We start from the raw sequence: 25494 nt of genomic DNA, 5'->3' as shown, positions 1-25494 counted from the left end.
ATCTTTTCTCCCAGCTGCATATTTGGATATTTGAGTTAAGTAGGTGTTACCAAAAAACACACAAAAGCCAGAGAGCTTTAAGCATTTTTAACAAGAATTACTTCCCCTCACATATTATCACATTTAACTGCGTGGCATCTCCAATATCAATCTTCCCAGCACTTCTCCACAGACCTGCTCCAAAGTCAAAGGAAGGTCTTTCCAGTAACTTGAACGGGCCTTGGATAGAGCCCCAGCTGTTTAGAAAGCCTTTCAGGAAAAAAAGATAGACAAAAGTTTTACTTTTCAACATGATAAACAACTTGGGAGTGAAGGTGGACCCTGAAGAAACCTTTTAGGCGTCTTTATACATCAAAGAAGCTAAAAAGGGTACAAATCCATTTGCTTTTCCTCATTTTCAGATCACCTTTAAAAGGCACGTTCAGGAACCAGATCTGCTAAGAGGACTTGGATATCTGGCCTTTCAACCTCCAGGTCATCAATTCAAATCCACCACAAGTCGGTGACAGAAGGTTTTATTTGACAGTTGATTGATAACATCTGCCAAATAAGTTGGAGGTCTCATTCAAATTCACAGAAGACAGAGGCTCACCTCACAGAACGACATCAAAACTGGCTCCACAAGGGGGTGCCTCAGCAATGAGAGCAGGACTGAATAACCACGGCGACTGAACCCTCATCTTAACAGGGTTGCCAACTTTCTGATTGCAGAAAACTGAACACCCTTGCCCAGCACCCTGCCCCTTCCCACGGGCCCTGACAGCAGGCACTGCCCTCATGGTTCCCGGCCAATGGGAGCTGCAGAGCCGGTACTCGGGCAGCGTGCAGAGCCTCCCTGGCCACCCCTGCACCTAGGGGGCGCAGGGACACGTCGCCACTTCCAGGAGCCATGCAAAGCCAGGGCAGGGAGGGAGCCTGCCTTAGTCCTGCTACGCTGCCGACTGAATTTTTCATGGCCTGTTCAGTGGTGCTGACGGGAGCTGCCAAGATCCCTTTTTGACCAGGCATTCGGATTGAAAAAACGATGCCTGGCAACCCTATGGTGGTACCTAAGCCAGGGGTTCTAGCACACCAGTGGAGCTAGGTAAGGAAGCTGTACTTAGCTTGTGAGCTCTTTGGGAGCAGGCACTGTCTTTGTTCTGATTTGTATAGCACTTAGCACAATGGAGTCCTGGTCCATGACTATGGCTTCTAAGCACGACTAAAATAAAATAAATAAAGTAATAACCGCTGCTTCCTGTGACAAGATTTTTTTTCTTTAGATAACTGTAAGGTCTGATTCTTTAGTGCTGACAATCTGGCACCTTTTACAAAAACACCTAGGTCTCATTAAATGATGGTATGTGTTCAAAATGGAGAGATGCTATTTTATTCAAGTATTCTTTTTAATTTGTCTTATTTCTTTTTAAAAGTGATTCTCCCATTACTAATGCCTGCTTTATACCTGTGTAATTCAAATGACATCAATGTTCCCTAGTGCAAGAGAGCAGGATTGGGTCTTAAAATAACTTTTTATAGCTCTAAGTGTACAGCCATGTGGTTACGTTGATTTTTTTTTTTTAATTTTTTTTTTAGACAATCAAATACACACATTCTAGCATCATGGGAAGATTCATTCTTTCACAATGAAAGCAAAATATACCCCAAAATAATGCATTTTTACACATTGTGGTTGAAATTTGGGCTCTGTTCAAGTCAACAGAAATTTAAGTTCCCTCTCCAAGATACTGCTACTCCTTGCTAGGTTGATGCTGAGAGTGACTAGTAATTTTTCCCCTGCTATATAAATACTAAATGCAATGGATCACAGATATCTAATGCTCCCCTCCCCACCTTTCCTCCGAAAGGATCAAAAGCCTGCCTGCCACATGGAATTCATTCTAAACTCTACTTCTGATCTATCACATACACCTCAGAAAAGCCCCGGAAAGTTGATAACATTTTATAAATATGCTGCTGATTATAGACAAATTCAGAGGCTACAATCCAAATTTGTCAAATTCTCACACAACAATTGATTTGCATTTGGAGGGATTAGAGGTTATCCCAAACTGACCAACCAAAAGCAAAATGTGATTTAATGGCTCTTTTCAGTAGAGGTAAAATAAATTCCATTCTCTCTGCCATCAACTTACCTTGGTCTTAAATGATTACATTTTCCAACACTAAGCTCCATTCATCGTGCCTGCATTTTTTATTTGCTCCAGTTCAGGAAAGCCATTAAGCACATGCTCAATTTTAAGCACGTGCCCAGTGCTGTCCTAAATAGGGATGCTTTAACAAATCAGGGCCATAATACAGACTAGCATTATTACAAGGTCCGCACTCCCTGATAGTCAATAAGGAGTATGTTACACAGGAATTCATTTATGGGTTAATGTAGCTGGAAGCCAAGGCAACAAACCTCTAGGAAATAGCATGTGTGTTATTTAACAGAGTGACTGTACCAAAAAAAAAAAATCTCACGGTTATAATTTAGAGCTGAATAATTGAATAAAACAACTGGTAAGCGCCTTTTCTTTTTCACGCCAGTGTAAGCAGTTCTATGTCACAAACCACCCAGATGTCTTATCTATGTATGTATTGTAAGTTCTACAATACATACATAGATACATTCTGAAACTTTAAAAGGATAATGCCCAAATGCCTGTGTCCAGCAGACAAGCACTTCTTTAGTTAATAAACAAATACATAGATGAAGACAAGCTCTCATTTGTGTCTATAAAAATACTACTTTGCTTAGAGCACACATTCATTCTAGGGACCAGATGAAATAAGGCAGATTGTCAGTCTGGCTAATATTACTTTTTTGTAGCTCCCATAAATACTCTGTCCTTCCTAATGTTTCTATTAGGAAGAGGGCAGCATTTGTGTTTCTAATACTATAGAGGTTACATGACACTATAAGTCCATCTAAGACTGATGCAAATAGTCTTTGAGCTAATGACACCACCAACTCTCTGGAAAGCTGAGCTTGGATGTGGAAAAAAATGGCAGTGCTGGAGTGGGAAAGCTTTGTGAAAGTCTCAAACACGGACGCGAACAATAAATCAACAAAACAACAGGCAACACTGGCCATTATGGGGATAGGGACTTTAACTTAGACTCCGCTAAAATTACCTCAGGGTCAATCTAACACAGGGATGAAATCAAAGCTCTCTCTCTCCCCAGATTTTTATCCTCCTTTCAGATCAGATGTAATCTTTTTCACAAATGACAAGTCCACAAAGGTTAGTGGGTTTGCCTCATTATACATGGTTAGTGAATTATATGTTAACTGTGCATTTGTTAAACACTGTATTTGTTTGGATGCTTTTGGCTCCTCATATTTATATGCATAAGTTTTTCTATTTTAGACCATGTCAGTAATATTGGTAAGTGGTGACCTCTTTAGCACTGTTTCTGACTTCTGGGGACATGATGTTTCATCAGCATTAATAGCATGAGCCAACTCTTTCCAAATTCTCGTGTAACATAAACTCACTTGCTGTTGGTTTTTTTAATACGCTTCACAATTTAAATGTTTTTTAGAAGCCTCTAAGGGTAGCAACGAAATTCATATTCAGGTTAAGAACTATAAAGGCTAATTCAAATTTGCTTTGAGGGGGAAAAAAAAGTGTAGAATAGACAGTGTTTATTAATTACCTCCCTGGACTGCCGAATGCTCATAGCTGCCGAGTCATGTGATCTATAACAGCTTTTCACTATTGGCCGTCAAGCAACCATTTATAATGACTTGGTAAGCACTGACCATGTGGGATCTGTGGACATAAATGACAATGACAAACTCTTAAGATGGTCAACAGCTGGTCAAAAGCTGGCTGAAACCAGGCCAGATGACCCTGAGTCTTCAGACTGAGAAGCCTAAGATGCAGTACATTTAGAGCAAAGATATTCAAGAAACACTGGATCACCGACGTACTTGTTAGTTTCACATGGTAAATTCCTTAGGCCTCTTCATGCTCACACTGATGTAAACCCACTGAGTTTAATAGAGTTACTCCAGATTTACAGTAGCCTATGTAAGAGCAGAATCAGACACTGATTTCAATAGAATTACTCCTGAATTACATTAAATTATAAAAATCAGGCCTCCTGTATTTAAGGCATCAACATTTACTTCATGGTATCAGAGGAGAGGGAATACATGTCAGGGCGGGGGAGGTTTAAAAATAAGTTGTTGTCCACGTTTTATTTTACCCTGCATGCTTTATCCAAAAAGGGGTTTAATAGCATGACACTTAAGCAAATATGGTACATGGATCACTACCAGGATTAATCTGTAAATGAAATTGACCTGGCTCAATCTGAGTATTTCCAGTATTTACCTTTTGTTATTTTGTTACCTTCAGCTGTAGCAATTTAGTTTAAAGCTTTTATTTTTTTTTAAATGAAATTCTCAGTTTCTCTCTCTCTGCAGGATATAGTAACTAGTGATTCCAATAACCTTCATGGTGATATTATTGGAGGCAATTTTACAGCAGACATGCACCCTATAGTTAGATTTTTTTCACTATTTACAGGAAAATAAACTTCTTCATGAATTATTGTGCCACTATGGCGTTGGATAACTTACCTCCCAAGGAGCTAAATTATCCTCCATATGTAAAGTAGACTTACAGTATATTTTGATATAATCACCTAATGAGCTTGAATGTTATGTAACCCTTCTCTTCTATTTGCATTGTCTTGAAATATGAGAACAAGGCACTACTGCTGATTTTTATGGCAGACTTAATTCAAACAAATAAAGGGAAATATTGCTTCACATAATATGTAATCAGCAGAAAATACTGCTTCACACAATGTATAGTCAGGCTGCCCATATTTATGTCGCCATTGAGTTACATACTGTAAGTGGATACTTAAAATGACCAACATTTGCAATTACACAAAATAAAACAGGACAATCAAGTCTCATGCTTCAAGGTACCAGCTGATCTCATCAGGTCAGGAAGGAATTGCTCTTCAACTGTCAGAGGAAGTTTGACCTTCCTTTGAAGACTCCAACATAAGGCAGTAGAACGAGGATATCAATATATTATTTCTCATCTCATATGGCAAGCCATGTATTTGATATGATATTTGGATTTAAAAACTTGCATTCTATGGAATTAACAGATAACACATTAGTTAGATTAAGAATTGGCTCATTGACACATCTCAAATATAGTTGCATCAGCGACTGTGGCTATTTCTAATGGGTCACCCAGGATTGGTTCTTCGTCCAATGCCATTTTTTAAAAAAAAATCAATGCTCTAGATGAAATCTTTGTTGATAAAGTTAACAGGTAACACAAAGATTGGTGGGACTGAAAATAACGAAAACAGCTTACTGTTACAGCATTATCTGAATTTGCATGGTTCAATGGTCACAATCCAACAACATGTACATCTCACCATATCAAGTCCCTGCCATTGCAGGTACCTCAAGCAATGGTGACACCTTGGTCTCTCCTGTTTTATTCCTGTGGCACACAACAGTTTGGTCTCCTGAAGACTGAAATGCTTAGTCTAGCCCAGGGGTCGGCAACCTATGGCACGCGTGCCAAAAACGGCACGTGAGCCAATTTTTAATGTCACGCTGGAGCCTGCCCGGACTCCAGCATGCCATTAAAAATCCTGCCCAGCCTAGCCCGCTCTCCTCTGCCCTCTGCTCCCCCGTAGGAGCAGAAGCATAGCCATGTGCACAGGGTGGGCAAATGGCCCCACTCTCCCGGCACGGCAAGCCGCGGGGTCCGCACTCCGGGGCCGGAGTGCCGGCCGAGCGCAGCAAGCTGCCGGCCCCTCCCCCGCCTTCTCCCCTCCCCTGGAGCCCTGCCGATGTGTGCAGCGCTCTGGAGGTCGGGGCTGTGCGCTCCCGGGGGTCAGCGTTTGGCTCCACAGGGGGGCAGACATGCTCCCTGCTCCACTGGAGCGCACACACACACACCCCCTCTGCCCTGCACACCCTCCAGGCCCCTGCCCTGAGCCCTGTACCTCCCTCATACACACCCACCCCTCTGCTTGACTCCTTCATCCCCCCCATCCTACCCCTGACACCAGCAACCCCACCCATACTCAGCCCCCCCCTGCCCTGACACCTATACCCCCCCACATACCCAGCCCCCAGCCCTGACTAAAATCCTCTGCCCCCAGCCCTCTGGGTCCCGGTCCTGCACAGCCTGCTGCTGGTCTTGGGTTCTGGCTGATGGACCCTTGCCAGCTGGGGTCCCGGCCGCAGGCCTCGCTCAGCCCTCTGCCAGCCTAAGTGAACAGAACCCCAGACCAGCAGCAGGCTGAGCAGGCCAGCAGCATAAGATCAACATTTTAAATGCAGCTTCTTAAACATTTTGAAAACCTTGTTTATTTTACAATACAACACTAGTTTAATTATATAATATATAGACTTATAAAGAGAGACCTTCTGAAAAACATTAAAATGTATTACCGGCATGCAAAATCATAAATTAGAATGAATAAATGAAGACTCGGCACACCGTTTCTGAAAGATTGCCGACCCATGGTCTAGCCCAATTTACTGTATAAGGGTAATTGAATGAAATTAATGGCCTGGGATATAAAGGCTTAATGAGCTAATGGTTCCTTCTGGCATTAAATTCTATGCAACTATGAATAATAGTGTATAATATTTTTAGATTAGCTTCAGTAAAATATATAACATATACTGTTAATTAATGTACCTTCATTTTGCTAATGACATTCAGTGTTGTTCTGTTTCATTCTTTTCTGACAAAGAATAATCCATTATGAGCTCTCCTCCATGATAAAGATTTCACGAGATGCAAGACGATTCAAACAATAACAAAACCATATAAGAACAGAGCCTGGTTGCACAAGCCATGTTTTACAAAGCTTGCTTCTTTTTCTGTTTAAAGCATTAGTCAGTTTAAGAATGAAATGCTCTAGAAAGAATGTAAAGCAGCTGTATTTCTGGGAAACACTTGATTTGATAGATATTTTGCTGGGAATTCATGTAAAAGCAGAGGGCTGACTAAAGCATTAACTAATATTTCATTTGATCTTTAACATGCATGTAAATGATGTGTGTTGCAAGTATAGTCTATTCTAATAATCCACAGTTAAGAACATGTTCTTAAGAATGTCAGAGTGACTGAGCTTGTATCTTGCCATCTCATCCATGCAGATAAGCACAAAGGTTTATCAATGACCTAAACTTAATTCCCACTCTGCTACTGAGTGACAGCAGCTCTCTCTCCTCTTCCTACTTGGAACCTATTATAGCATTTACAGGAGCAGTGAAACCAAAATGTAAGTATTTTGCCTAATATAGCATTGTAATTGTCTCCAGTGATGGCACCTGGAAAAGTCTCATCAGGGATTGATTAAAAAAATAATAATCTGTATTTAAAGATAAAGAGAAACCCTTTTATCGGCATTCACTAGCACTGCTCTAGTTAAAGCTGTATCAGCACTTTCAGGATAAATCATTATTTTCAGGGATTTATAATTTGGATCAACACTTTCAAGGGTCAAATTCATAGCATCAATTGAATTAATCCATTTGTACCAGGTCAGAATATAGCCCTTAGCAGGACCGGCTCTAGGCACCAGCAAAGCAAGCATATGCTTGGGGCGGCACATTTCCAGGGGCGGCATTCCTGCCGACATCTTCAAAAATTCCAACATCAAGCCCCAGCTCTCCTCGGGCAACAAAGTGTCAACCAACTGCCTGGATGTGGCGGGCAGTGGTCCTCCAGGCTACTGCTACAGAGTCTGCCTGACCCTGGAGTCCGCCAAGAGTGACTTCATGTTCCTAAAGCCCTACAGCCCGAGGAACAATGAGAAAGCCGCTAAGAACTTACCAGGGTCGGGAAGGAAGCCCGGAGCGGCCAGTAACACCGTCAGTGCCGCCAGCCAGGTAACCCTGAGCTGCAGTACAGCTGGTGGGGCTCACGGAGACGCACCGGGAGAGAGTGCCATGAAATACCCCTCCAATGCTTAGCCCAGCTTTCCCTCTTCTTCTCTCCCTCCCCCACCCCCTTGGAAACAAATCTGAGCTGGGAGAAATCCTTTCATTCAGGCGCAACTTTTTAAAGATAATTACCTGACCCTTTGATCAAGTGGCAGTGTCGGAATTAGCACCCGTCAGACAGCAGGCAATTCTCAAGTGTGCTCCTTACCCATTTCAGTTAATGATATGGGGAACATCAGGCTCATTTGAAATGAGCGAAAGTAGGAGAAAGTGCTCAGAAGCAGCAGCCCAGCTCCTAGTAAGACTGAAATACGGAGCGTGCCCAGGAAAGTCAAGGGCTGTCATCTCCAGAGATAACTGTCCCCTTTTGAGAGCTCTCGCTGAACCTCTGATCGGGGCTGCACAACCCTGTAGCCTTCCCTCGAGACCCAGATGTGACACCGGGGCAGCAAAGCACACAGTGATTTAAGCCTCTTGAAATTTCATTCTCTATTCTGTATTTCCCCTCCACACATATTACAGGCGGTATGAGTTATTCCAGCACTCTAGTGGCCCATGGGGCTTTTCAGCTCCTTTGCCTCAATAAGAAATTCAGGCAGACACACCCGGCTCAAGCAGATTCAGATGCAGTCATTGCCCAATGCTGCATCAGTACCACACCCAGTCAACCCCCCCCCCCCAAAAAACAACAACAAAAACTAAAACATTGCAAAGTGCAAACATATGTAAAAGACAAAAACAAAACCAGGGGGTGGGGTGTGGTGGCAGGCAAAATTTTCTTTGCTTGGGGTGGCAGAAAACCTAGAGCCGGCCCTGGTCCTTAGACTGTAATTTGGAACAAAAAAAACCAAACAACAAAACCCAATCCCTCTCACACAAAAGTTATGCCTGGCAGAATTTTTGTTTTCACTAATGTGTCCTCTCTCCAAATATATTAAGACAGATGGAAATTACATGGGCACTTTGAAGGGAGAATACACCTCAAATCATTCAAAGGAATTATTCCCCAGTTTGCCCTCACTCATGGAGAAATCTAAAGAGAAGGCCAGAGCGTCTGGAGACTCATGTACGGTAGAGTATACAGCAATCACTGAGCGTGACAGAAACTCATGCAGAATATAGCCCTTAGCTAGCTTCAAGCTAGCTTTGTCTTGCTGCCTGGGCTTGCGGATCAGCGAAGCTGCAGCAGCGCATGCTTCAGTGTGGGCTGTACAAGCCTTTCCAGAACCCTGGGTAATTCCTTGGCTGTCTTGCCCAGGCTGAAGTGCGTACTGCCATGGCCTCACAACTCTGAGCAAGTTATATTAAAGCTAGCAGTATGGACACCCTGTGATGGTCTCTTGGTGCAGTTTCTTTTCCCTTGCTCCCTGTAAAATGGGTAGGGGGCTCTGCCCACAAAACTTGCAGATCCTGGGAGATCTGCCAAAGGCTAGTACTCTCCATACAACACTCTGTGCTGCCTCTTGGGTCCCCTGCCTCAGCTCCATGACTACACTGGTGTCATTGAGTGAAATTCTGGCCTTGCTGAAGTCAAAACAGTTTTGCCATTGATTTCAATAGCCAAGATTTCACCTACACCTCTACCCTGATATTACGCTGTCCTCGGGAGCCAAAAAATCTTACTCGGTTATAGGTGAAACCGCGTTATATCAAACTTGCTTTGAACCACCAGAGTGTGCAGCCCCACCCCACCCCCGGAGAGCTGCTTTACTGCGTTATAGCCGAATTTGTGTTATATCAGGTCACGTTATATCAGGGTAGAAGTGTATAATATCTGTCTGGATCGTCACGCAGGGCAGGAGGGAGAGTTGGGGGAGAGAATCCACAGGATCATGAAGGGTCCACTGAGACATTAATACTGACTGTTATTTGTAATACTGTCCACTGTGCTGTCGTATTTAAAACTGTGAAATGTTTTGGGGAAACAATTGGAAGATGCAGTTGGTGATAAGGCGCAGCTTATATCTAGTCAGACTTGCGGAGAAAGATACCAGAAAGAGAATGTAGGCAATGTACAAAATTCTAAGAGTCGAGTGCTGTGATTAAGATTTCTTCAAACAAAAAAGTCACAAAAGGACATGATCTGCTGTTGGACCTGTGCAACCTTGCAGACTTCAACAGGATTGAACAGGAGTAACAGAGCAGAATCTGATCCAGGACCTATATTCCATACTGTGAACATCATTTTAAAAGGGGTTAGAGTGAGTTTACACATGTGGTTGATTTTCACCTGAAGTAAGAAGTTCAAATGCATTTGGTGATATCATTCTCATCCCCATTTTTGCTTCATCACATTATTTGGCACAACTGTCAGATTCCATTCTAGTCAGTCTTGAATAGAAAGGGGGAGGCAAATCATAACAGAGGTGAAGCTGCAGAGGAATAGAAATACAGGGCCAGATACTGCCACTCTCACTCAATACTGAATAGTGCCTTTCTCCAGGAGTAGTCTCTGCTGATTTCAACATGACTACTTCTTAAGTAAGGCACTATTCTGTTGTGAATAAGGATGGCAGAAAGTGGCCTACAGAAAGGTATGAACAGCATCTGTCTGCATTATGGTCCTGATCCAGAGCTCGTTGAAGTCAGCAGAAGGACTCCCACGACTGTGCTGGGCAAAACCAAGGGGGCCAATCCTGGATGGCACTCTGGCAGATTTACACCAGATTTACACCAGCACAAAGCAGTCCTAAACCTGGTGGATCCAGCCCTCAGAGTAGGAGTATCCTCTGGTCATGTCAAGCCAAAATAGCAGTTCGTAATACCAACTCTAAAGTGGCCCTCATAAGTGTCCTACGGTTGCCATCTGGCCAGTTTTTCTACTACCTTGCCAGTCACCAGTCAAAAGATGCAATGTGTCACTTTTTTTTTTTTTTTTTGCGCTGTGCATATGCAGCCACACACATGGTGATCTTAACTACTGGCTGCACATGTGACATCTGGGAGCACACCATGGCCCAGCCAGTACCCAGGTCCCATGCTGTGTGAATGCTGAGCCCTCACCTGCCAGCTGCCAAAACCACAGCAGTGCTTCTTGTCTCTGGGGACTGGCCAGGAAGTTGGATGGACCCATCGTCTGAGGGCAAGACTGACCAGCCAGCAGGATAAGGTAAGGAGAAGGGTGGGAAAGGCACAGGCTTTGAGAGCAAACAGTAGGCAGACTTCCTGGACTGTGCTGTCAGAGGTCCCAATGCCAGCCTTAGAAAGGATGAAGTGGAGGCTAGCATTATGGCAAACCACAGAACTCATCTAGACACAGAACCAGTGTGTCTAACCCATTATACAAATGTGTTGAGTGGCTGTAGGTACAGTCCTGTGCCCTGGTACGGGGTTGCAGAATGATTTAAACTCCCTAGGTTTTTTGGTGCTGGGGCTGGCCAGTGGCTAGTTTTTCTGAATCTCAGGAGGCGTCAGCCCAAAAGGGACATGGCCAATGCTTTCCTGTGCTTTGTTATTACTATAACAGCCCCTTGGCATTGACAGCCATTGCAGATCATAGCAAGACTCTTTGCGCTTTCCATCCTCAGCTGCACTGAGCAATCCTCATTCTGAATGGTGAAACACCCTGAGAAATTGTTTTTTCCTTGTGAGGTCTGATTTAGTGGAATGGCATATAGATGTGCATATGGAAATGCTATATAGTAGTATTCGCTATTAAATAGCATCCTGGCTCAGTGTTCAAGCCTAACAGATCTTGTCCATGCTAAGCGCCATATCTTCCAAAGCTTAAGTTATGCCCCCTAATTGTTTTGGTACAATTAACGGGGAAGTATAGGAACAGAAGGAATGGTGAAAGTAGCTCTGTGTTTCTGATTCAAAAGTAGTGCTGGTGGGAAAATTTCCATTGAAACCATTTTTGACAGAAAAATGAGTATTCGACTTTTTTTTTTTTTAACGTATATAGTTTTCTGTGGAAATTTTCAGTTTTTCATAAAAACACCCCAAATGCCTGAAAACTGAAATATTTTGATTTGGATAGCCCACCATGGTCCCTCATGGGCATTGTAGTCCTGTTTACTCATGTCTTCTCTATGGTCTGTGCTCCCCAGCCAGATATTTCCCATAAACACCCATAATGCAATCAAACTCACCTTTAGTTCATAATTACCGACTTGGACTTTTAAAATATTATTGCTTTTTATTTCAGTTTCATAAAATGTAATAAACCACCAGTATTCTCTCTTTAAGTAATCTCTGAACATGTTTTGCTACATGACTTATGGGTTGACTTCCTGTCCATTTAAGAGGAGCTGATTTGACAAGAGAAGTTTACGTAAAAGGAGGTTCTGTGACAATTGGAGGCCTCATAAGAGAGTGAAACTGGGGTGTGTCTTGAGAGCCATCAGACTACATTGTGACATTGAAGAAGCTACTGCTAGATAATAATTAGGAAAAGTTTGGGTATAATAAATTATCTCCTGGTAATTTACTAGTCCCAATGCTGTTGCTACCCAAGATGACGATGGAGTGTCCTGCTGCTGCTACCAGAAAGCCCCAGAAGGGCACTGATGGGCAAAACTGCCTCTGACCGGATGACCATGGTGAGGATAAAATGTAGACCAGACACTTAGGAGTCTTTTTGAGATATATTCAGTGCTTCATGTGAGAGATAGGTGTTCACAGACAAAGTAGGATAAATTAACCTGACATTTGTAGTTTTCATCATATGAAATTTAATGGAAGAAACAGCATGAGAAAGCACTGAACTCTTTAGGGCTCTTTCATTCTTCTCTCTTCTTCAACACTTAGCAGAACAGTTGGCCATAGCGATCGTTGCCGTTTGGTTCATTCCCGAGCAGCTGCAAAGGCTTGACGGCCCGAGAGTCCAACATCGGAACAGACTTGATGAACTCATGTAACAGGGGTCTGCCTCTGGGCCTCCTCCACCCCTAGCTTGGTGGAATTTTATCCCAGATGTTACATGCCACACACAGAATGGCATTTGCTGGAACGCCTTGTGGCATCCTTGTGAAATGTAGGAAAAGCGTAAGGCGCTATCTGTGGACAATGGCCCAGTAGTCTGCATATTAGAGAGACCATAAACATCTACATTACAGATGAAATCATTCCACTTTATGCCCAATGTACGATGTTGGCATTTTGTGTGGAAACTCTCCAACTTTGCCCAGTCTGAGTGGTGTAGTGTTCATGTTCCGCAGCCATACAACAGTACGGGAAGAATACAGCTCGAATAGATCCTGAACTTGGTTGTCATGCTGAGATGATGGTGGTTCCATATTTGTTGTAAATGACCCATGTCAGATACTGCAATGCCAATCTAATGGAGAACCTCCATGTGAGAGTTGGAGGAAGTAGTAAGTATAGAACTCATAGGAAAAGCTGGAGACTGCTTCGACAATTTCATTATTCAAAAGAGAGATTGGAGTCACAGGTGAACCTGGTCCTAAATTTTGCAACTTTGTCTTTGCCCATGAAACCTGGAGGCCAATCTTAGCCCACTCCTCCTCCATTTTCTTGAGTGCCTCTCGAAACCTGTTGTGGCTCTGTACTAGAAGAATGTTATCAGCATAGTCAAGGTCTGAGATGCCTGTGTCCCTGACGGAATGCTGCGTTATGAAATCCACTGCCCGACAAAAGAGCGCAGGGCCAAGATACAGCCCTGCCTGATACCAAATACTGATTTAAAAAGGTGCTGACGTCTGATTCTCCAGATGTAAATGGGCAGTGGTTCCATTATGCAGCTCTCTAATCAAGTCCAGCAGAGTGGTAGGGACACCTATGCCCTTCCATAGTGCAATACAGTCAACTGAATCAAATGCAGCCTTAAGATTAATGTATGCTACGTGCAGGGGCTTCCTGAACTCACAGTGTTTCTCCGACAAGTGGAAGACCAAAATGGCGTCTAATGTGGACCTGTTCCTCATAAAGCCTGACTATTGGGGGAGATGCTTCCAATGTAGCAAAGGCTCCAGACACGCAGCAAAACATGCACAAAACACCTTCCCTGGAATGGACAGCAAACTGATCAGCCTGTAGCTCTTATACTCACTGCGCAGTCCTTTGCCCTTATAAAATGAGATCACAACACCGTCCTTTCCAGGTGGTTGGCAAGGTTCCTGTTCTCCATATCAGATGAAAGATGGCCAGAAGTGATTCCACTATAGGGTCAATAACACATTTTAGCAGCTCTGTGGGGGTGTCATCAGCGCCAGCTGTGCATCCATCTTTCAGTTTATAGATGGCTCGCTGCACTTCATCCACTGTGATAATGCTCCACCCAGCGTGAGAGGATGTCATTATCTGATTTACATGGATGGCCTTGGCAGCCATTCAGGATGCTGTCTGTAGTGACTACCTCTTGACCTCTGAGGTTGCAAATAGCACAGAATGCAGGCTTTAAGTCTCCCCTGGCTGAGGCAAATTCAATATTGTCCGCCATGTGGTTATAATATGCCTTGTGATCACGGAGTGCGAAAATTTAGCACCCTAGCTTCAGCTGGTTACAAGTGCGCTTATCGCCACTTTGGCAAGCTGTGGCCTTCAATTTAATTATCTGCAAGGCCTTCCCCGATAGCCATGGTCGATGTGCTGGATGCCTATAGACAACTGTCTGCTCAGCAGATTGGTGGGGAATAGAAATTAACAGTGTCCAGGCAACCTCTATGTCATCCAGCAGGGTGGCTATAGCAGAGAATCTATTGCTAACGTCAATACAAAAAGTTGCTGACTAAACCTGGCACACAAGGTGCGTCAATGTCAAACTTCATCACAGAAGGCTTATCTGCTCATCGGAGTGTCAAACACCATATGGGCAACCACTAGGTGGTAATCTGTGTTCACAGCACATTCCGCACCACTATATACTCTACAGAAGGTGAAGAGACGCCTGTTACGTGTTTTGATGTGGTCCAACTCCTGAGTGATGCTATCATGAGAGACCTATGACATCCGGCATATGCAGTGCCACCTGAACCATGACTCAAGATTAGAAAGATTCTGGGAGGCACAGAATGTGAGCAAGCAGCTAGCTTTATCATTGGGTATATCTGAGCCATGACCAATGATATGTTCAAAGCCATTTCGCAGGGAGCCACTAAATGTGTTTAGGTCACCCAGGATCATGAGGGACAGTGCGTACTAGACATGCCAACTGATCGTAAAAATGATCTTCAATTGACTCAACAGATTCCTCTATTGGCGCATAGACTACTATGACAGTGCAGTAACCATGACAATGTTTAAGACGTGCAATAAACAGCCGAGACGACACTGGAATCCAGATGATTAAGGAGGACTTGGCCTCGTGTTGCAGTATTGCTACTCCCCGTAAGTGGTTGGAGCTGCCAGAATACAGAAGTAAGGAATCTTCCACCTCTTGACAGCTGTGATCTATCAGCCTTGCTTCCGTTAGGCCTGAGATTGATATGCCAAGACGGTCCATTTCACATGAGACAGTGACCTGATGACCATGCCTAGGAAGAACTGAAACATTCCAGATTGCAATTTTGATGGACTGGCAGAGATCCCAGGTACGACTGGATAAATTGTCACGATGTATTGCAAACATGCCTGCCGACAGAGGATGCGCATCCCCAGGGGTGCTTTGGCACAAGTCATATATGCTGAGGGAATACAGCACTGGCAAGGCATCTACAGCTGAGAGTAATGCAGGGGCTTTAACCCTGGTGCTGAGTGCTAAGTTATTCATGGTCAAAAGCAAGAGCAAACGATTATGCCCCACAAAAAAAACCCCCAAAATACCACCTCAACCCACTGGGATGAGACGGACGTGTAGTAACATGACTTTTTTCCTGGTCTACCAATACTGGCTTCACACTGTGCGATCCAAACCGTTGAGTCTCTCTCAGTGACTTCCTTCACTTGGGTAGCTAAGTGCAGCTGCTGCTCTGCATCTTCACTGCCTGTGCTAGCCATCATTTTCAGGGTTCTCGTTGGACCTGTCCACCTCACATAATGCCCAAGGCGATATTTCAGACAAGCCTTCATCGCTGATGGCATAGCTCCAATGAGCAATCCCCTACTTTAGATGTTACACTCACTCCACCACAATGAGGTACAGGTCAGCCTGTTTCTTTGCATGACTTATGTTACAATGTGCGTTTCTTATTGCTTAGTATTGTGTACTGGGAACCGCAAAATTCATTTCAAACATGAAAGTAAGAGAAGTGCACCCACTCAAATGCAAAGCAAATACCTATAACCAAGCAAGAATTCAGGTTACGTAAGCCCCTTCTCTGGGTAGCAAAATGCTAATTAGGAAAATAATTTAAAAAAAAAATCAGTGCAACATTGTAAATAAAATTATACCTTAATCCAAAATTGTTAGCATTGCCTTTTAAACCCACCAACATTGTCCTGCTTCATTAAAAAGTGCAATTATTTATACTTAAAAATAATAAATGCACACACTGCTCTAAGCTAACCAAATTCCTGGCAATTTCTATTCACTGCAAACCTGAGCTCAGAAAAATTATTCTACCTGAACACCTCCTCCCCACCACAAATGTGAAATGAATGAGTCTGATTAACTAATTCTTTCGGAAGTTATTGGTATGTTTTATATAGGCAAAAGGGCCTGTGAAAATAAAGCCCCCCTCCCCAGACATGTAGTTTATGCTAAAATTAACCCATTGTAGAACAACAGAGGAAAATACTGGACAAGAAAATTGATTATGAACAGATGTGAATAATAGAAATCTTAGAAACTGGAAGGGACCTTCATGGTACATCTGGTCAAGTTCCCTGCACTGAGGCGGGACTAAGTATTATCTAGAGCTTCTCACAACAAGATTTTTGGTGGCCTCAGAGTGAAGCCACCAACTCTTGCAGACAACTTTTTCCAAAATACTTAATTAACTTTAGGAGAAACAAATAATTGTGCACAAACACATCCAATTCATTGTCATTTATTTATATTGGGTTTTGGGTTTTTTTGCAGACTCAATACAGTCATCTCTATTCTTTACTGAACCTCAGCATCATAGAAACACCAACAAGGTGCTTTGCACATTCTTGTCTTTGTTGTTGTCTCTTCTGCTTTTTTGGTAAAACGTGGATGCCTGTACAACAGTTCTACCTGGAGTTTGCTCCTATTCTTGTGCTTGGTGCATGTCATGGAGCAGGAGCCCCTCACTCTGCCTGGGAGCTGCCAAATCCTGCAGCATGTGGGGGCCACTGAAGTACTTGCAGGAGCTGCAGCAACTGTAAACAGCAAGTGTGGCCCCAGGAGGGGGAAAAGGCTGACCTGTCTCTGTCCCTGCCTTCTGTGGCCCTTCAGCAAGAGCCCACTCCAGGGAAGATGGGCTGGGAACTCACTGGCTGCCTGCAGAATACCAGATTAACCACATGCTGGCTGGTTGGGAGTGGGGGAACTGCCCAGGGGAGTGCCCTAGTGGCCAAATGCTGCAGCTGCCTCCACTGACAAGACCTGCATCTGGCACCACCCACACCAGCCCCACGTCTACAGAGGCACTGCCTAGAGCCCCCTGAGGAGGCTGTGCAGTGCAGGGTGCCAATCTCTGCTGGTAGTACCAGTGCAAACACCAATGTGGCGCAGCTCACTGTCCTTAGAAACAGCTAGTCAGGAGCAACAGTTGGATGCCACAGGAGGGGCGCTGCTTTGCCCCTTCCCCCCAATATCCGCCCATGTTTTGGAGGCTGTCATGGCCATAAAAAAAAAAAAACCACCACCACCACCACCACCACACACACGCACACACACAACCATACAGTGGCTGCATTTGAGAAACACTGATCTAGGGCAGCCCTGACAGACCATCCCAGTCTAACTGGTTCTTTAAAAAACTTCCAGTGATGGAGATTTCACAACCTCCCTAGGTAATTTGCTCCAGTGTTTAACTTTTATTTACAGTTAAGAAGTTTTTCCTAATGTCTAACCTAAATCTTGCTGAAATTGAAGCCCATTACTTCTTGTCTTGTCCTCAGTGGATAAGGAGAACAAATCATCACTAATGCTGCGAGCAGTCTGTCACGGAGGTCACGGATTCCATGACTTTCTGTGACCTCTGTGACTTCTGCAACAGCTGGTGCTGGCTGGAGCAGCCCTTGGGTCAGCAGTCTGGGTGTGTAGGAGAGGGCTCAGGGCTAGGGGCAGGGGGTTGGGGAGTGCAGGGGGTGCTTACCTCATGGTGGGGGGCTCCCCAACTCCCACTGGCATGGTCCCCCTGCAACTCCTAGGCGGAGGGGTGTCTACATCACATGCTGCCTGCACCCACAGGTCCCACCCCCACAGCTCCCATTGGCTGTGGTTCCCAGCCAATGGGAGCTGCGGCAGCCAGTGCTTGTAGCAGGAGCAGTGGAGCCCCTACCTGGCCCCTGCTGCCTAGGAGCTGCAGGGATGTGGAGCCAGGTAGGAAGCCCCACCACCCCGTCCCTCCCACAGTGGCAGTGGCATGGCTCAGCCCCTCCTACCCCCAGTACCAGCGGGGTTCCCAGACCACCTCCCCAAGCACCCGCAGCGCCATACCCAAGTTTTAGTCAGGGAGGGTATTTCTAGTAAAAGTCATGGACAGGTCACGAGCCCATAAATTTTTGTTTACAGCCCGTGACCTGTTCATGACTTTTACTAAAAATACTCATGACTAAAACATAGCCTTAATTATCACCTTCCTCCTTTATAACAACCTTATACATACTTGACTTCTCACACTCCCCCCTCACTCTTCCCTTCTCCAGACTAAATAATCAGAAGTTTTTCCATCTTTCCTCATAGGTCTAGACCTTTAATTCATTTTTGTTGCTCTTCTGGGCCTTCTCCAATTTGTCTACCTTTCCTGAAGTGTGGTGCCCAGAAAGGGACAAAGTAAATGAGCTAGCTCCAACAGAAGGTATTTTGTATTCAGGGATGAAAGATTTGAACAGCCTTCCAGAGTTTCCTTTTGAAAGCTATATTGCTGCAAAATGCCAGAGCTATTGTTGAAAATATAGCATCCGACTAGAATTAATAGGAGTTGCCCGTGTGCATGGAGGGCAGAGAGGGCAGAATTTAGCTCTGTGTGCTATTGTCCCAGAGCTATGTGGCAACCTTGCCGGTGGCTTGAATCTATAGGAAATGTTGGTCCATGGAGCCCATATTTATGGTTTTCTATAGGAGAAAAGCCATGGACATTTTCTGCTGGACAGAATCCTTTGAAGGTGATATTCCTGGCACTATTAGTAACACTTCAAAGTTGGTGAACATCTAAAATGTTTTCAAATCTAGATGCCTAAAGTTAACGCCTATATCTACAGTTAGGCATCCGGCAGATTTTCAAAAGGCAGAAATAGCAGTTAGGTGCTCAAGTTACCACTGATTTTTGGGTACCCCCATTTCTGGGAGCCCATTTGGGCTCTTTCCAAAAATCAATGATCGTTTGGGTGCATACTTCTTCACGCTTTTGAAAATCTCCCAAGTTAAAAAAAAAAAGCCTTATTTTTGGAAACGCTGAGTGTCTACAAATCCCATTAACATTGGCTTGAAAGTCAGGCAATTTTAATTAAGATATCTAAATATGGATTTAAGAGTCTAAATTTGGGCACCCAAATATTTTGGACTTTATTCTTTAATAGGCTCCTGATTTAGTAAGGCTGAAGGCAAATATTAACAAGGAACCTTTATGGGTAAGGCACTGACTCCATGCTACCACACTGAAAAAATAATGTTATTAGAATGTTTATTCAACCTACAATCATCATCTACTATCAGATTTCTGCCGAGATAGATCCTTCAGTGTGAATTCCCACTGAAGCCAACAGAAGCCCAGGTTGTGCGGCACTTTGAAGATTTGGATGCTTTAGGGAGAGGCACAAAGGGCAGTTTAGACACCTATCCCCAGTTAATTTTCAGCAGGAGATAGATGCCTAAACTGTCCTTTTGAAACTTTTCCTTATTGTTCTTAATTTTTAATAGTAGGGATTGTCCTAATGATCAGGTCTCATGCAAATCATCCTGCTTATGTACCCCTTCTATACAAGCTTAAAACGGAAAAGTTTTATTTAGGAATTCTGCTGGGCTGCCTCACTGAAGTTTTAGTTCTGGTGCCTCATGACCCTATTCTTTCATTAATCCTGGCTGAAATACATCTTCCATGTTTTGGGATGTTTGTGTTTATTAAAAATACCCACAAAACCAAACCTTTACATGGAAAACACAATTTTTGTTTAAGAAAAAAAAATCATTTTCCCCAAACCCCAATTTTCTATCACAAAACAGCTTTGACAGAAAACTTCCCCCCCCCCCCACTACAATTACATTAGATCAGTGGTCCCCAAACCTTTTACCTCCTACCCTTTCCTTACCCTATCTCCGCCCCTTCCCCTCCCCCCTGCAGCCAGGTCCAGGATTGGGGCTGCAAAGGCTGGGACCCCAGCTGAGCCAGGGGCAGGGCTGAGAGCAGAGCCTTGGCCAGGGGCCCGGGGAGGAGGGGCCACAGCCAGGAACGGAGGCGGGTGGCGCTCTCCCCCCGAATGTTCCTCTGTGCCCCTGTGGGGGGGCGGGGGAAGAAAACGAAGCTCCCTGCAGTTTGGAGACAGCTACACTAGATTTTCCTTTTTATTATTATTCATTCAATACTCAGGTGCTGTCATTTTAGGAAAGATACAGTGTGTTCATAAATATCAGTGTTGAAACCCCGCTTTAAGTGCAAAACTCAACCTTAACTATGGAGCTGAGACCTGCACCTCAGTAAGGACTTGGTTTTCGAGCTTCTTATTTTGTCTGTCTCCTGTCTTGTTCAAACTCCATTTCTCCCAGTCAGCTTTTACCTCAGACACATACAAAGTTATTCAGACAGAAGCTCAAAGTGCTGTACCTGCTCCAGGCCTCTACATTTTGTGGCAGATTCAGGGTAGGTCTTATCACTGTTTCTTTACATGTATCAGTAACTCCTTTCCCCATGGGAGACCTTGCGGGGAGGGATAGCTCAGTGGTTTGAGCATTGAACTCGCAACCCTGGGTTTAGCAGGCCAATCCCTGAGGGGGCCACTTAGGGGTCTGGGGCAAAATCAGTACTTGGTCTTGCTAGTGTAAGCAGGGGGCTGGACTCGATGACCCTTCAGGGTCCCTTCCAGTTTTAGGAGATAGATAGGTTAGTTTTAATTAGCAGCACAAACAAAAAACCAACTCCCCACCCTACAAACAAGCAACCCTTTTTTTTTTTTTTTTTCTTCCAAAAACACCCTTTTGGCAGACAATGAACTAGACCATTAAGGTTCTACAGTATCATTGGTTTGTTTTTTAAAAGATTTCCAGATAGAGATTTTTACTGAGCTGTTTAGTTAACACTTGAATTTCAGTTACCATATTTATACATTGCAAGTAGCATACCAATACCCTGCATTTCTACAGTACTTTTAATTCACAGATCTCACCTAAACTGAGCTTCTCCACATTCTTGGAAACTAGGTAAGCATTCTTGATATCCATATTACACACAAGTAAACAAAAACTGAGACACATTAAGCTATTTGACTAAGCTCAAACTGCAAGCCAATAGCAATGCTCTGAATAAACTCAGGAATCATGAAGTTAGGTCTCCCTGTTCTAACCATTAGACACAGCACTGTTTCTCCTATGACTATTGCCTGCTTTCAGTTATTGAAGTCAACTATGAAAAACTGTAGAAAATTCTCATATGGAGTCATACATAGCAGTTCTGTGAGCACTGGAAGTGTTTTTTGTTGCTGCTGATGTTTTGGTACAAAGAAAAAAGCTAAGTAGGAAAACAAATATAATGCCATCAGATCAAAAATATTCTCCCACCAATCTGGGGTTCATGTGATATGGGCAACATTTGGTGGGGTACAGGTTTTTTTGTGGTGTTGTTACAGGATTGCTTTTTTTTTTTTTTGGAACCACTTAAGTACTTTGAAGAACCTGCCATGTCAGTTCCTGCAGCTTGCTCAAGTTTGGCCACATTTTTCAGCAAATAGCACTGTATGAGGGCCCAAAATATGCTACTCAGTGGAGAAGAATGAACTTGTACAGGTTTTGTACTCACGCAGAAGTCGTCTGCATGTCGTGCCAGCTTTTGCTAAAGTTCTGTTTCAGCTCATTCATCAGGTTGATACCAAGCTTTTGTTTGATTTCTGCTAGGTGCTTTTCTTTGGCTGCTAACACTTGCCGTAAAGTTGAAATTTCATCCTCTAGCTGAATAGAATAAAACAGAAATGTTAGCTAGTCATGGAAAGATAAATAAGTATCACATGGTCAGAGTTAAAAATCTCTACCGATGTTCATGTGACTCTGTATTTGACAGTGAGGCATATGTGTGGGAAAAAGGATTAAAGCAATTTTGCTGTTCCCTGGGAAGCTGCCTGGACTACCACATCCATTATTAAAATTCTGCTCAAAATGCACATTTCCTTAAATATATGATCCCACACTCCTCACTCCATGCACGCACCTCGTAAAGGGGAGAGTTATCTCACCCTTGGGAAGCAACTGTGCAGCAAGAACTGCTTGGGAGCATCACAAGTCTTTAAATGACACAAGCACTTGATTCACATAAAAAATGGGACTGGGTAGGAGTGGAGGAAAACGATGTAACACAGCCACCTTCCTTTGAATCCATGAGCTTTGCATTTCCTATTTACAGCTTCAGCATATAAAGTATCACAACCCTCCAGTCTTGGATCATATATAATACACATACACCCCCTCACTCCCCCAAATAGGTTTTAAATAAATAAGGAGCACTGTTTTTCAAAAAGCATTATGTTTTTCTATGTGAGACTTTTAATCTCTGTTGTTTTATATGGTTGAAATAATAAAAATAGATTTTTTTAAAGCATTAGATGTTACCAAGGGTGGCCAAGAATCTGTCAGAGTACAACAGACTTATAGTGTAGCTATAGGGACTATTGGAACTGGTCCTTGTCTATCGGGTTTGGGGTATCATGCCATAAACCTCCTTGGCCAACCCAGACATGTCCTCCTCAGGGCTAGTAACAATGTGGCCCATAATTTATCAACCCATCCCAATATAAAGGGGAAGGAGTCATTTCTAGAGGAAAAACTTCACTACATTTAAGGTACCAGCTATAGAGCCTCGAACAACTTAGTGCTCAAGCCCAGGCTGCACATTACAGGCCTGGTTCTCTGCTCCATTAAAGCTCCTTAACGTCACTCCAACAGCTAAAGGGGCTGAATAGAGAGAGCTGAAGAGATTACTGGGAATTTTCCTGGCAAAGGAAGAAGTCCTACTTTATATAAAGCTGACGGAGCAGAGCTATACCATCTCTGTCATATCCCCTGGTATATGGACATGCCAGGAGAAAACTCTCTACTCTGGCTACCTCACTGGCTATAAGGATCCATAGGCACTCCAAGCATAAAAGCCAGAGAAGCAGCCCTGAAGACCTGAGAATACCAAACGCAAAAAGGTGTCTTCGAGTAACTTTGTTTGTCCACACCCAGCCTGGGAGTGGAGGAACAGAGAATCAAGGCCTATGCCTTGATCTTCTATTTCTGAATCGTTTTTAGACTTGATAACTACAGACTAAATTTTACTTGTAGGGGGGGAAATCAGTTGGACTACTTGCATAGACACAAAGCAAGCAGGAACTGCCCTATAATCTGCCATCTAATCTTTAGAAACATTTCAGTTAAAGGGAGGGGGGAAAAAAGTCAAACTAAGAACTGACCTTGAACTAACCAACTTGTGCATGAGTAAGGACTAAACAATATGTTTGGTCAAAAGCAATCTATGGCGCTACTGTTTGTACTCTGGCAGACATGTCTTTTCAAACACAATTTTTCAGACTTCATTTTATACAAAAATAATATTGTTACCTAGCATAGGAATAGGACATTTGGCTAAGGGGAGGAAGACTAGCAACAGTTCACCATTTATTCAATCTTCTCATGCCATTAGTCTGCATAGGGCTTAAAATCTCTACCTCAAAAAACAGGCAGCCTCATGTAATAATTAAGTTGCAGTGGTGGTGAGGGCGAAGGACAAATATAGTTATTCTTGTCAACACAATTAGAATTTCCATTAAAGCTGTTTTGTTTTTTCATGTCTATCCTAAGTGTAGAGTGGCCAACTTTTTAATGTCTGAAAATTAGACTCCCTAACCCGCCCCTTTCCTCAAGGCCCGGCCCTGCCCCACCTCTTCCCCCAGGTCCCACACCCCACTCATTCCTCACCTGCCTCCCTCACTGCTTTCTCCCTTTAACTCCAGTCTGAGCAGCCCCAAGGGACTGGCCCTGCTGGAGCTGGGGTTGGCACCTGGCAGTGCAGGTCAGAAGAGTGCCGTGCCTGCACTGGAGCAGCCAGGCAGCCCCACTGGCGAGCTAGGGCACGGCCCTCTTGCCCAGCAGCCCCCAGCCTCCCTCAGTGCTGCCTATCCAGCAGCCCTCTTCCCCACCTGCTTGAGCCCTCTCTGCCCTGGAGCTGCCTGAGAGCGCGGCTGGAGGAAGAACCAGCTGGCGGGGCAGCTCACATTCCTTCCCTCCCAGGGAACGTTCCAAGCCTGCGTGTATAGGAAGATCTTGGTGGATGAGCAAAATGCCAGGACTACTACCAATAATTGGAATATCTATTATCATACTTATTGCCAAAAGCAGCTAAATCAGTAAGTCTTCGTAAGCCACTGCAAAGCCCTTAGCATAACTAAACAAGCAGCTGGGCGGGGCAGATGGGGGGACAGTTTGACCCTCTGTCCTTCCTGATAAGATCTCTGTTGCAATTGCTGAGGTATGTGTTTTAGAAAAAACAGGAAGCTTATCCATATATGCCCTCTCATATGTGTGTTTGTCAGGGCCCTCAAAACATGCAGGCTCCAGAAAAAAAACCCAAAAACAAAAAAACCCCACCACATCTCTCTAATAAACGAGGTTTTTCTTAAACCCTCTAACCTTTGAAATTGCTTGCTTAACATGTTATTGTTACACTAACCCAAATAAATAAGGAGAGAAAGTATAGGGTAGTTGGACTCTTCAGAAACACTTCATGGACACATCTTAGGGTCCCGAGTGGCAGCTGAAAGACAGGCCAATTGGACAGCTGTTGTACCATGCAAAGACCGCTCCAGACTTCGGTAATTATTGATTTTGGGGGTGTTTTACTAACCTGTTTTGAATGTGTGCGTAAGTGCTTGAGACTAAATAAAGTGGAGCTTTAAGTGAAAGCACTCTTGTGGTGTACTGATTGTGCCAACCACCTATCAGATGGCTTGTCTCCATTGATTTATTTCTTGCCACTGCCTCACCAAGAGTAATTGTTACCAAGAGCTTTGGATGTTTAGAACCACAGTAACACACTGGGAGTCCCTTACCCCGCTGACTATGGACCTCCGCACTCTGTGCTCAGCTGCAGCCCTGCAAACCACACTCCTCAAAGGAACTGCTCGCGGCCTGAGCTGGTTCGTGTGCGGCCACAGGAGCTACCACATCAGGGCTGGGCAACAGGCTGTAATTGACACACCCCCTCCCCTAGACACACCTGCAGTAACTGGACTTTTAGTGTCCAGTTAGTATATCTGACCAGACACTGCCAGGTTCCCTTTTCAACCTGACTTTCTGGTTGAAAACCGGACATCTGGCAACCCTATCCAAGTATCCTGGAATCCCTTTA

The 25494-nt window shown here is 44.0% G+C and overlaps 2 protein-coding genes across 4 annotated transcripts in view; one reads left to right on the top strand and one right to left on the bottom strand.

Annotated features, from left to right (window-relative positions):
* The window catches only part of HDDC2 (HD domain containing 2), a 39558-nt gene extending 38707 nt beyond the window's left edge, over nt 1-851 (top strand). For both annotated transcript variants that reach the window (XM_030556229.1, XM_030556230.1), the window contains one exon: nt 402-851. Coding sequence is in view for 1 of the 2 variants with exons in the window: in XM_030556230.1 (XP_030412090.1) it covers nt 402-412 (11 nt within the window). In the remaining variant the exon portion in view is untranslated. The remainder of the gene's footprint in view (nt 1-401) is intronic.
* TPD52L1 (TPD52 like 1) overlaps nt 1-25494 on the bottom strand; it is an 87107-nt gene that overhangs the window by 22788 nt on the left and 38825 nt on the right. For both annotated transcript variants that reach the window (XM_030556225.1, XM_030556227.1), the window contains exon 3: nt 21916-22064. In XM_030556225.1, the coding sequence (XP_030412085.1) occupies nt 21916-22064 (149 nt within the window). The remainder of the gene's footprint in view (nt 1-21915; nt 22065-25494) is intronic.

The sequence above is a fragment of the Gopherus evgoodei genome, chromosome 3 (assembly GCF_007399415.2).
Source record: "Gopherus evgoodei ecotype Sinaloan lineage chromosome 3, rGopEvg1_v1.p, whole genome shotgun sequence".
In the NCBI taxonomy this organism is placed as follows: domain Eukaryota; kingdom Metazoa; phylum Chordata; order Testudines; family Testudinidae; genus Gopherus; species Gopherus evgoodei.
This window is presented reverse-complemented; position numbering and strand designations above follow the sequence as displayed.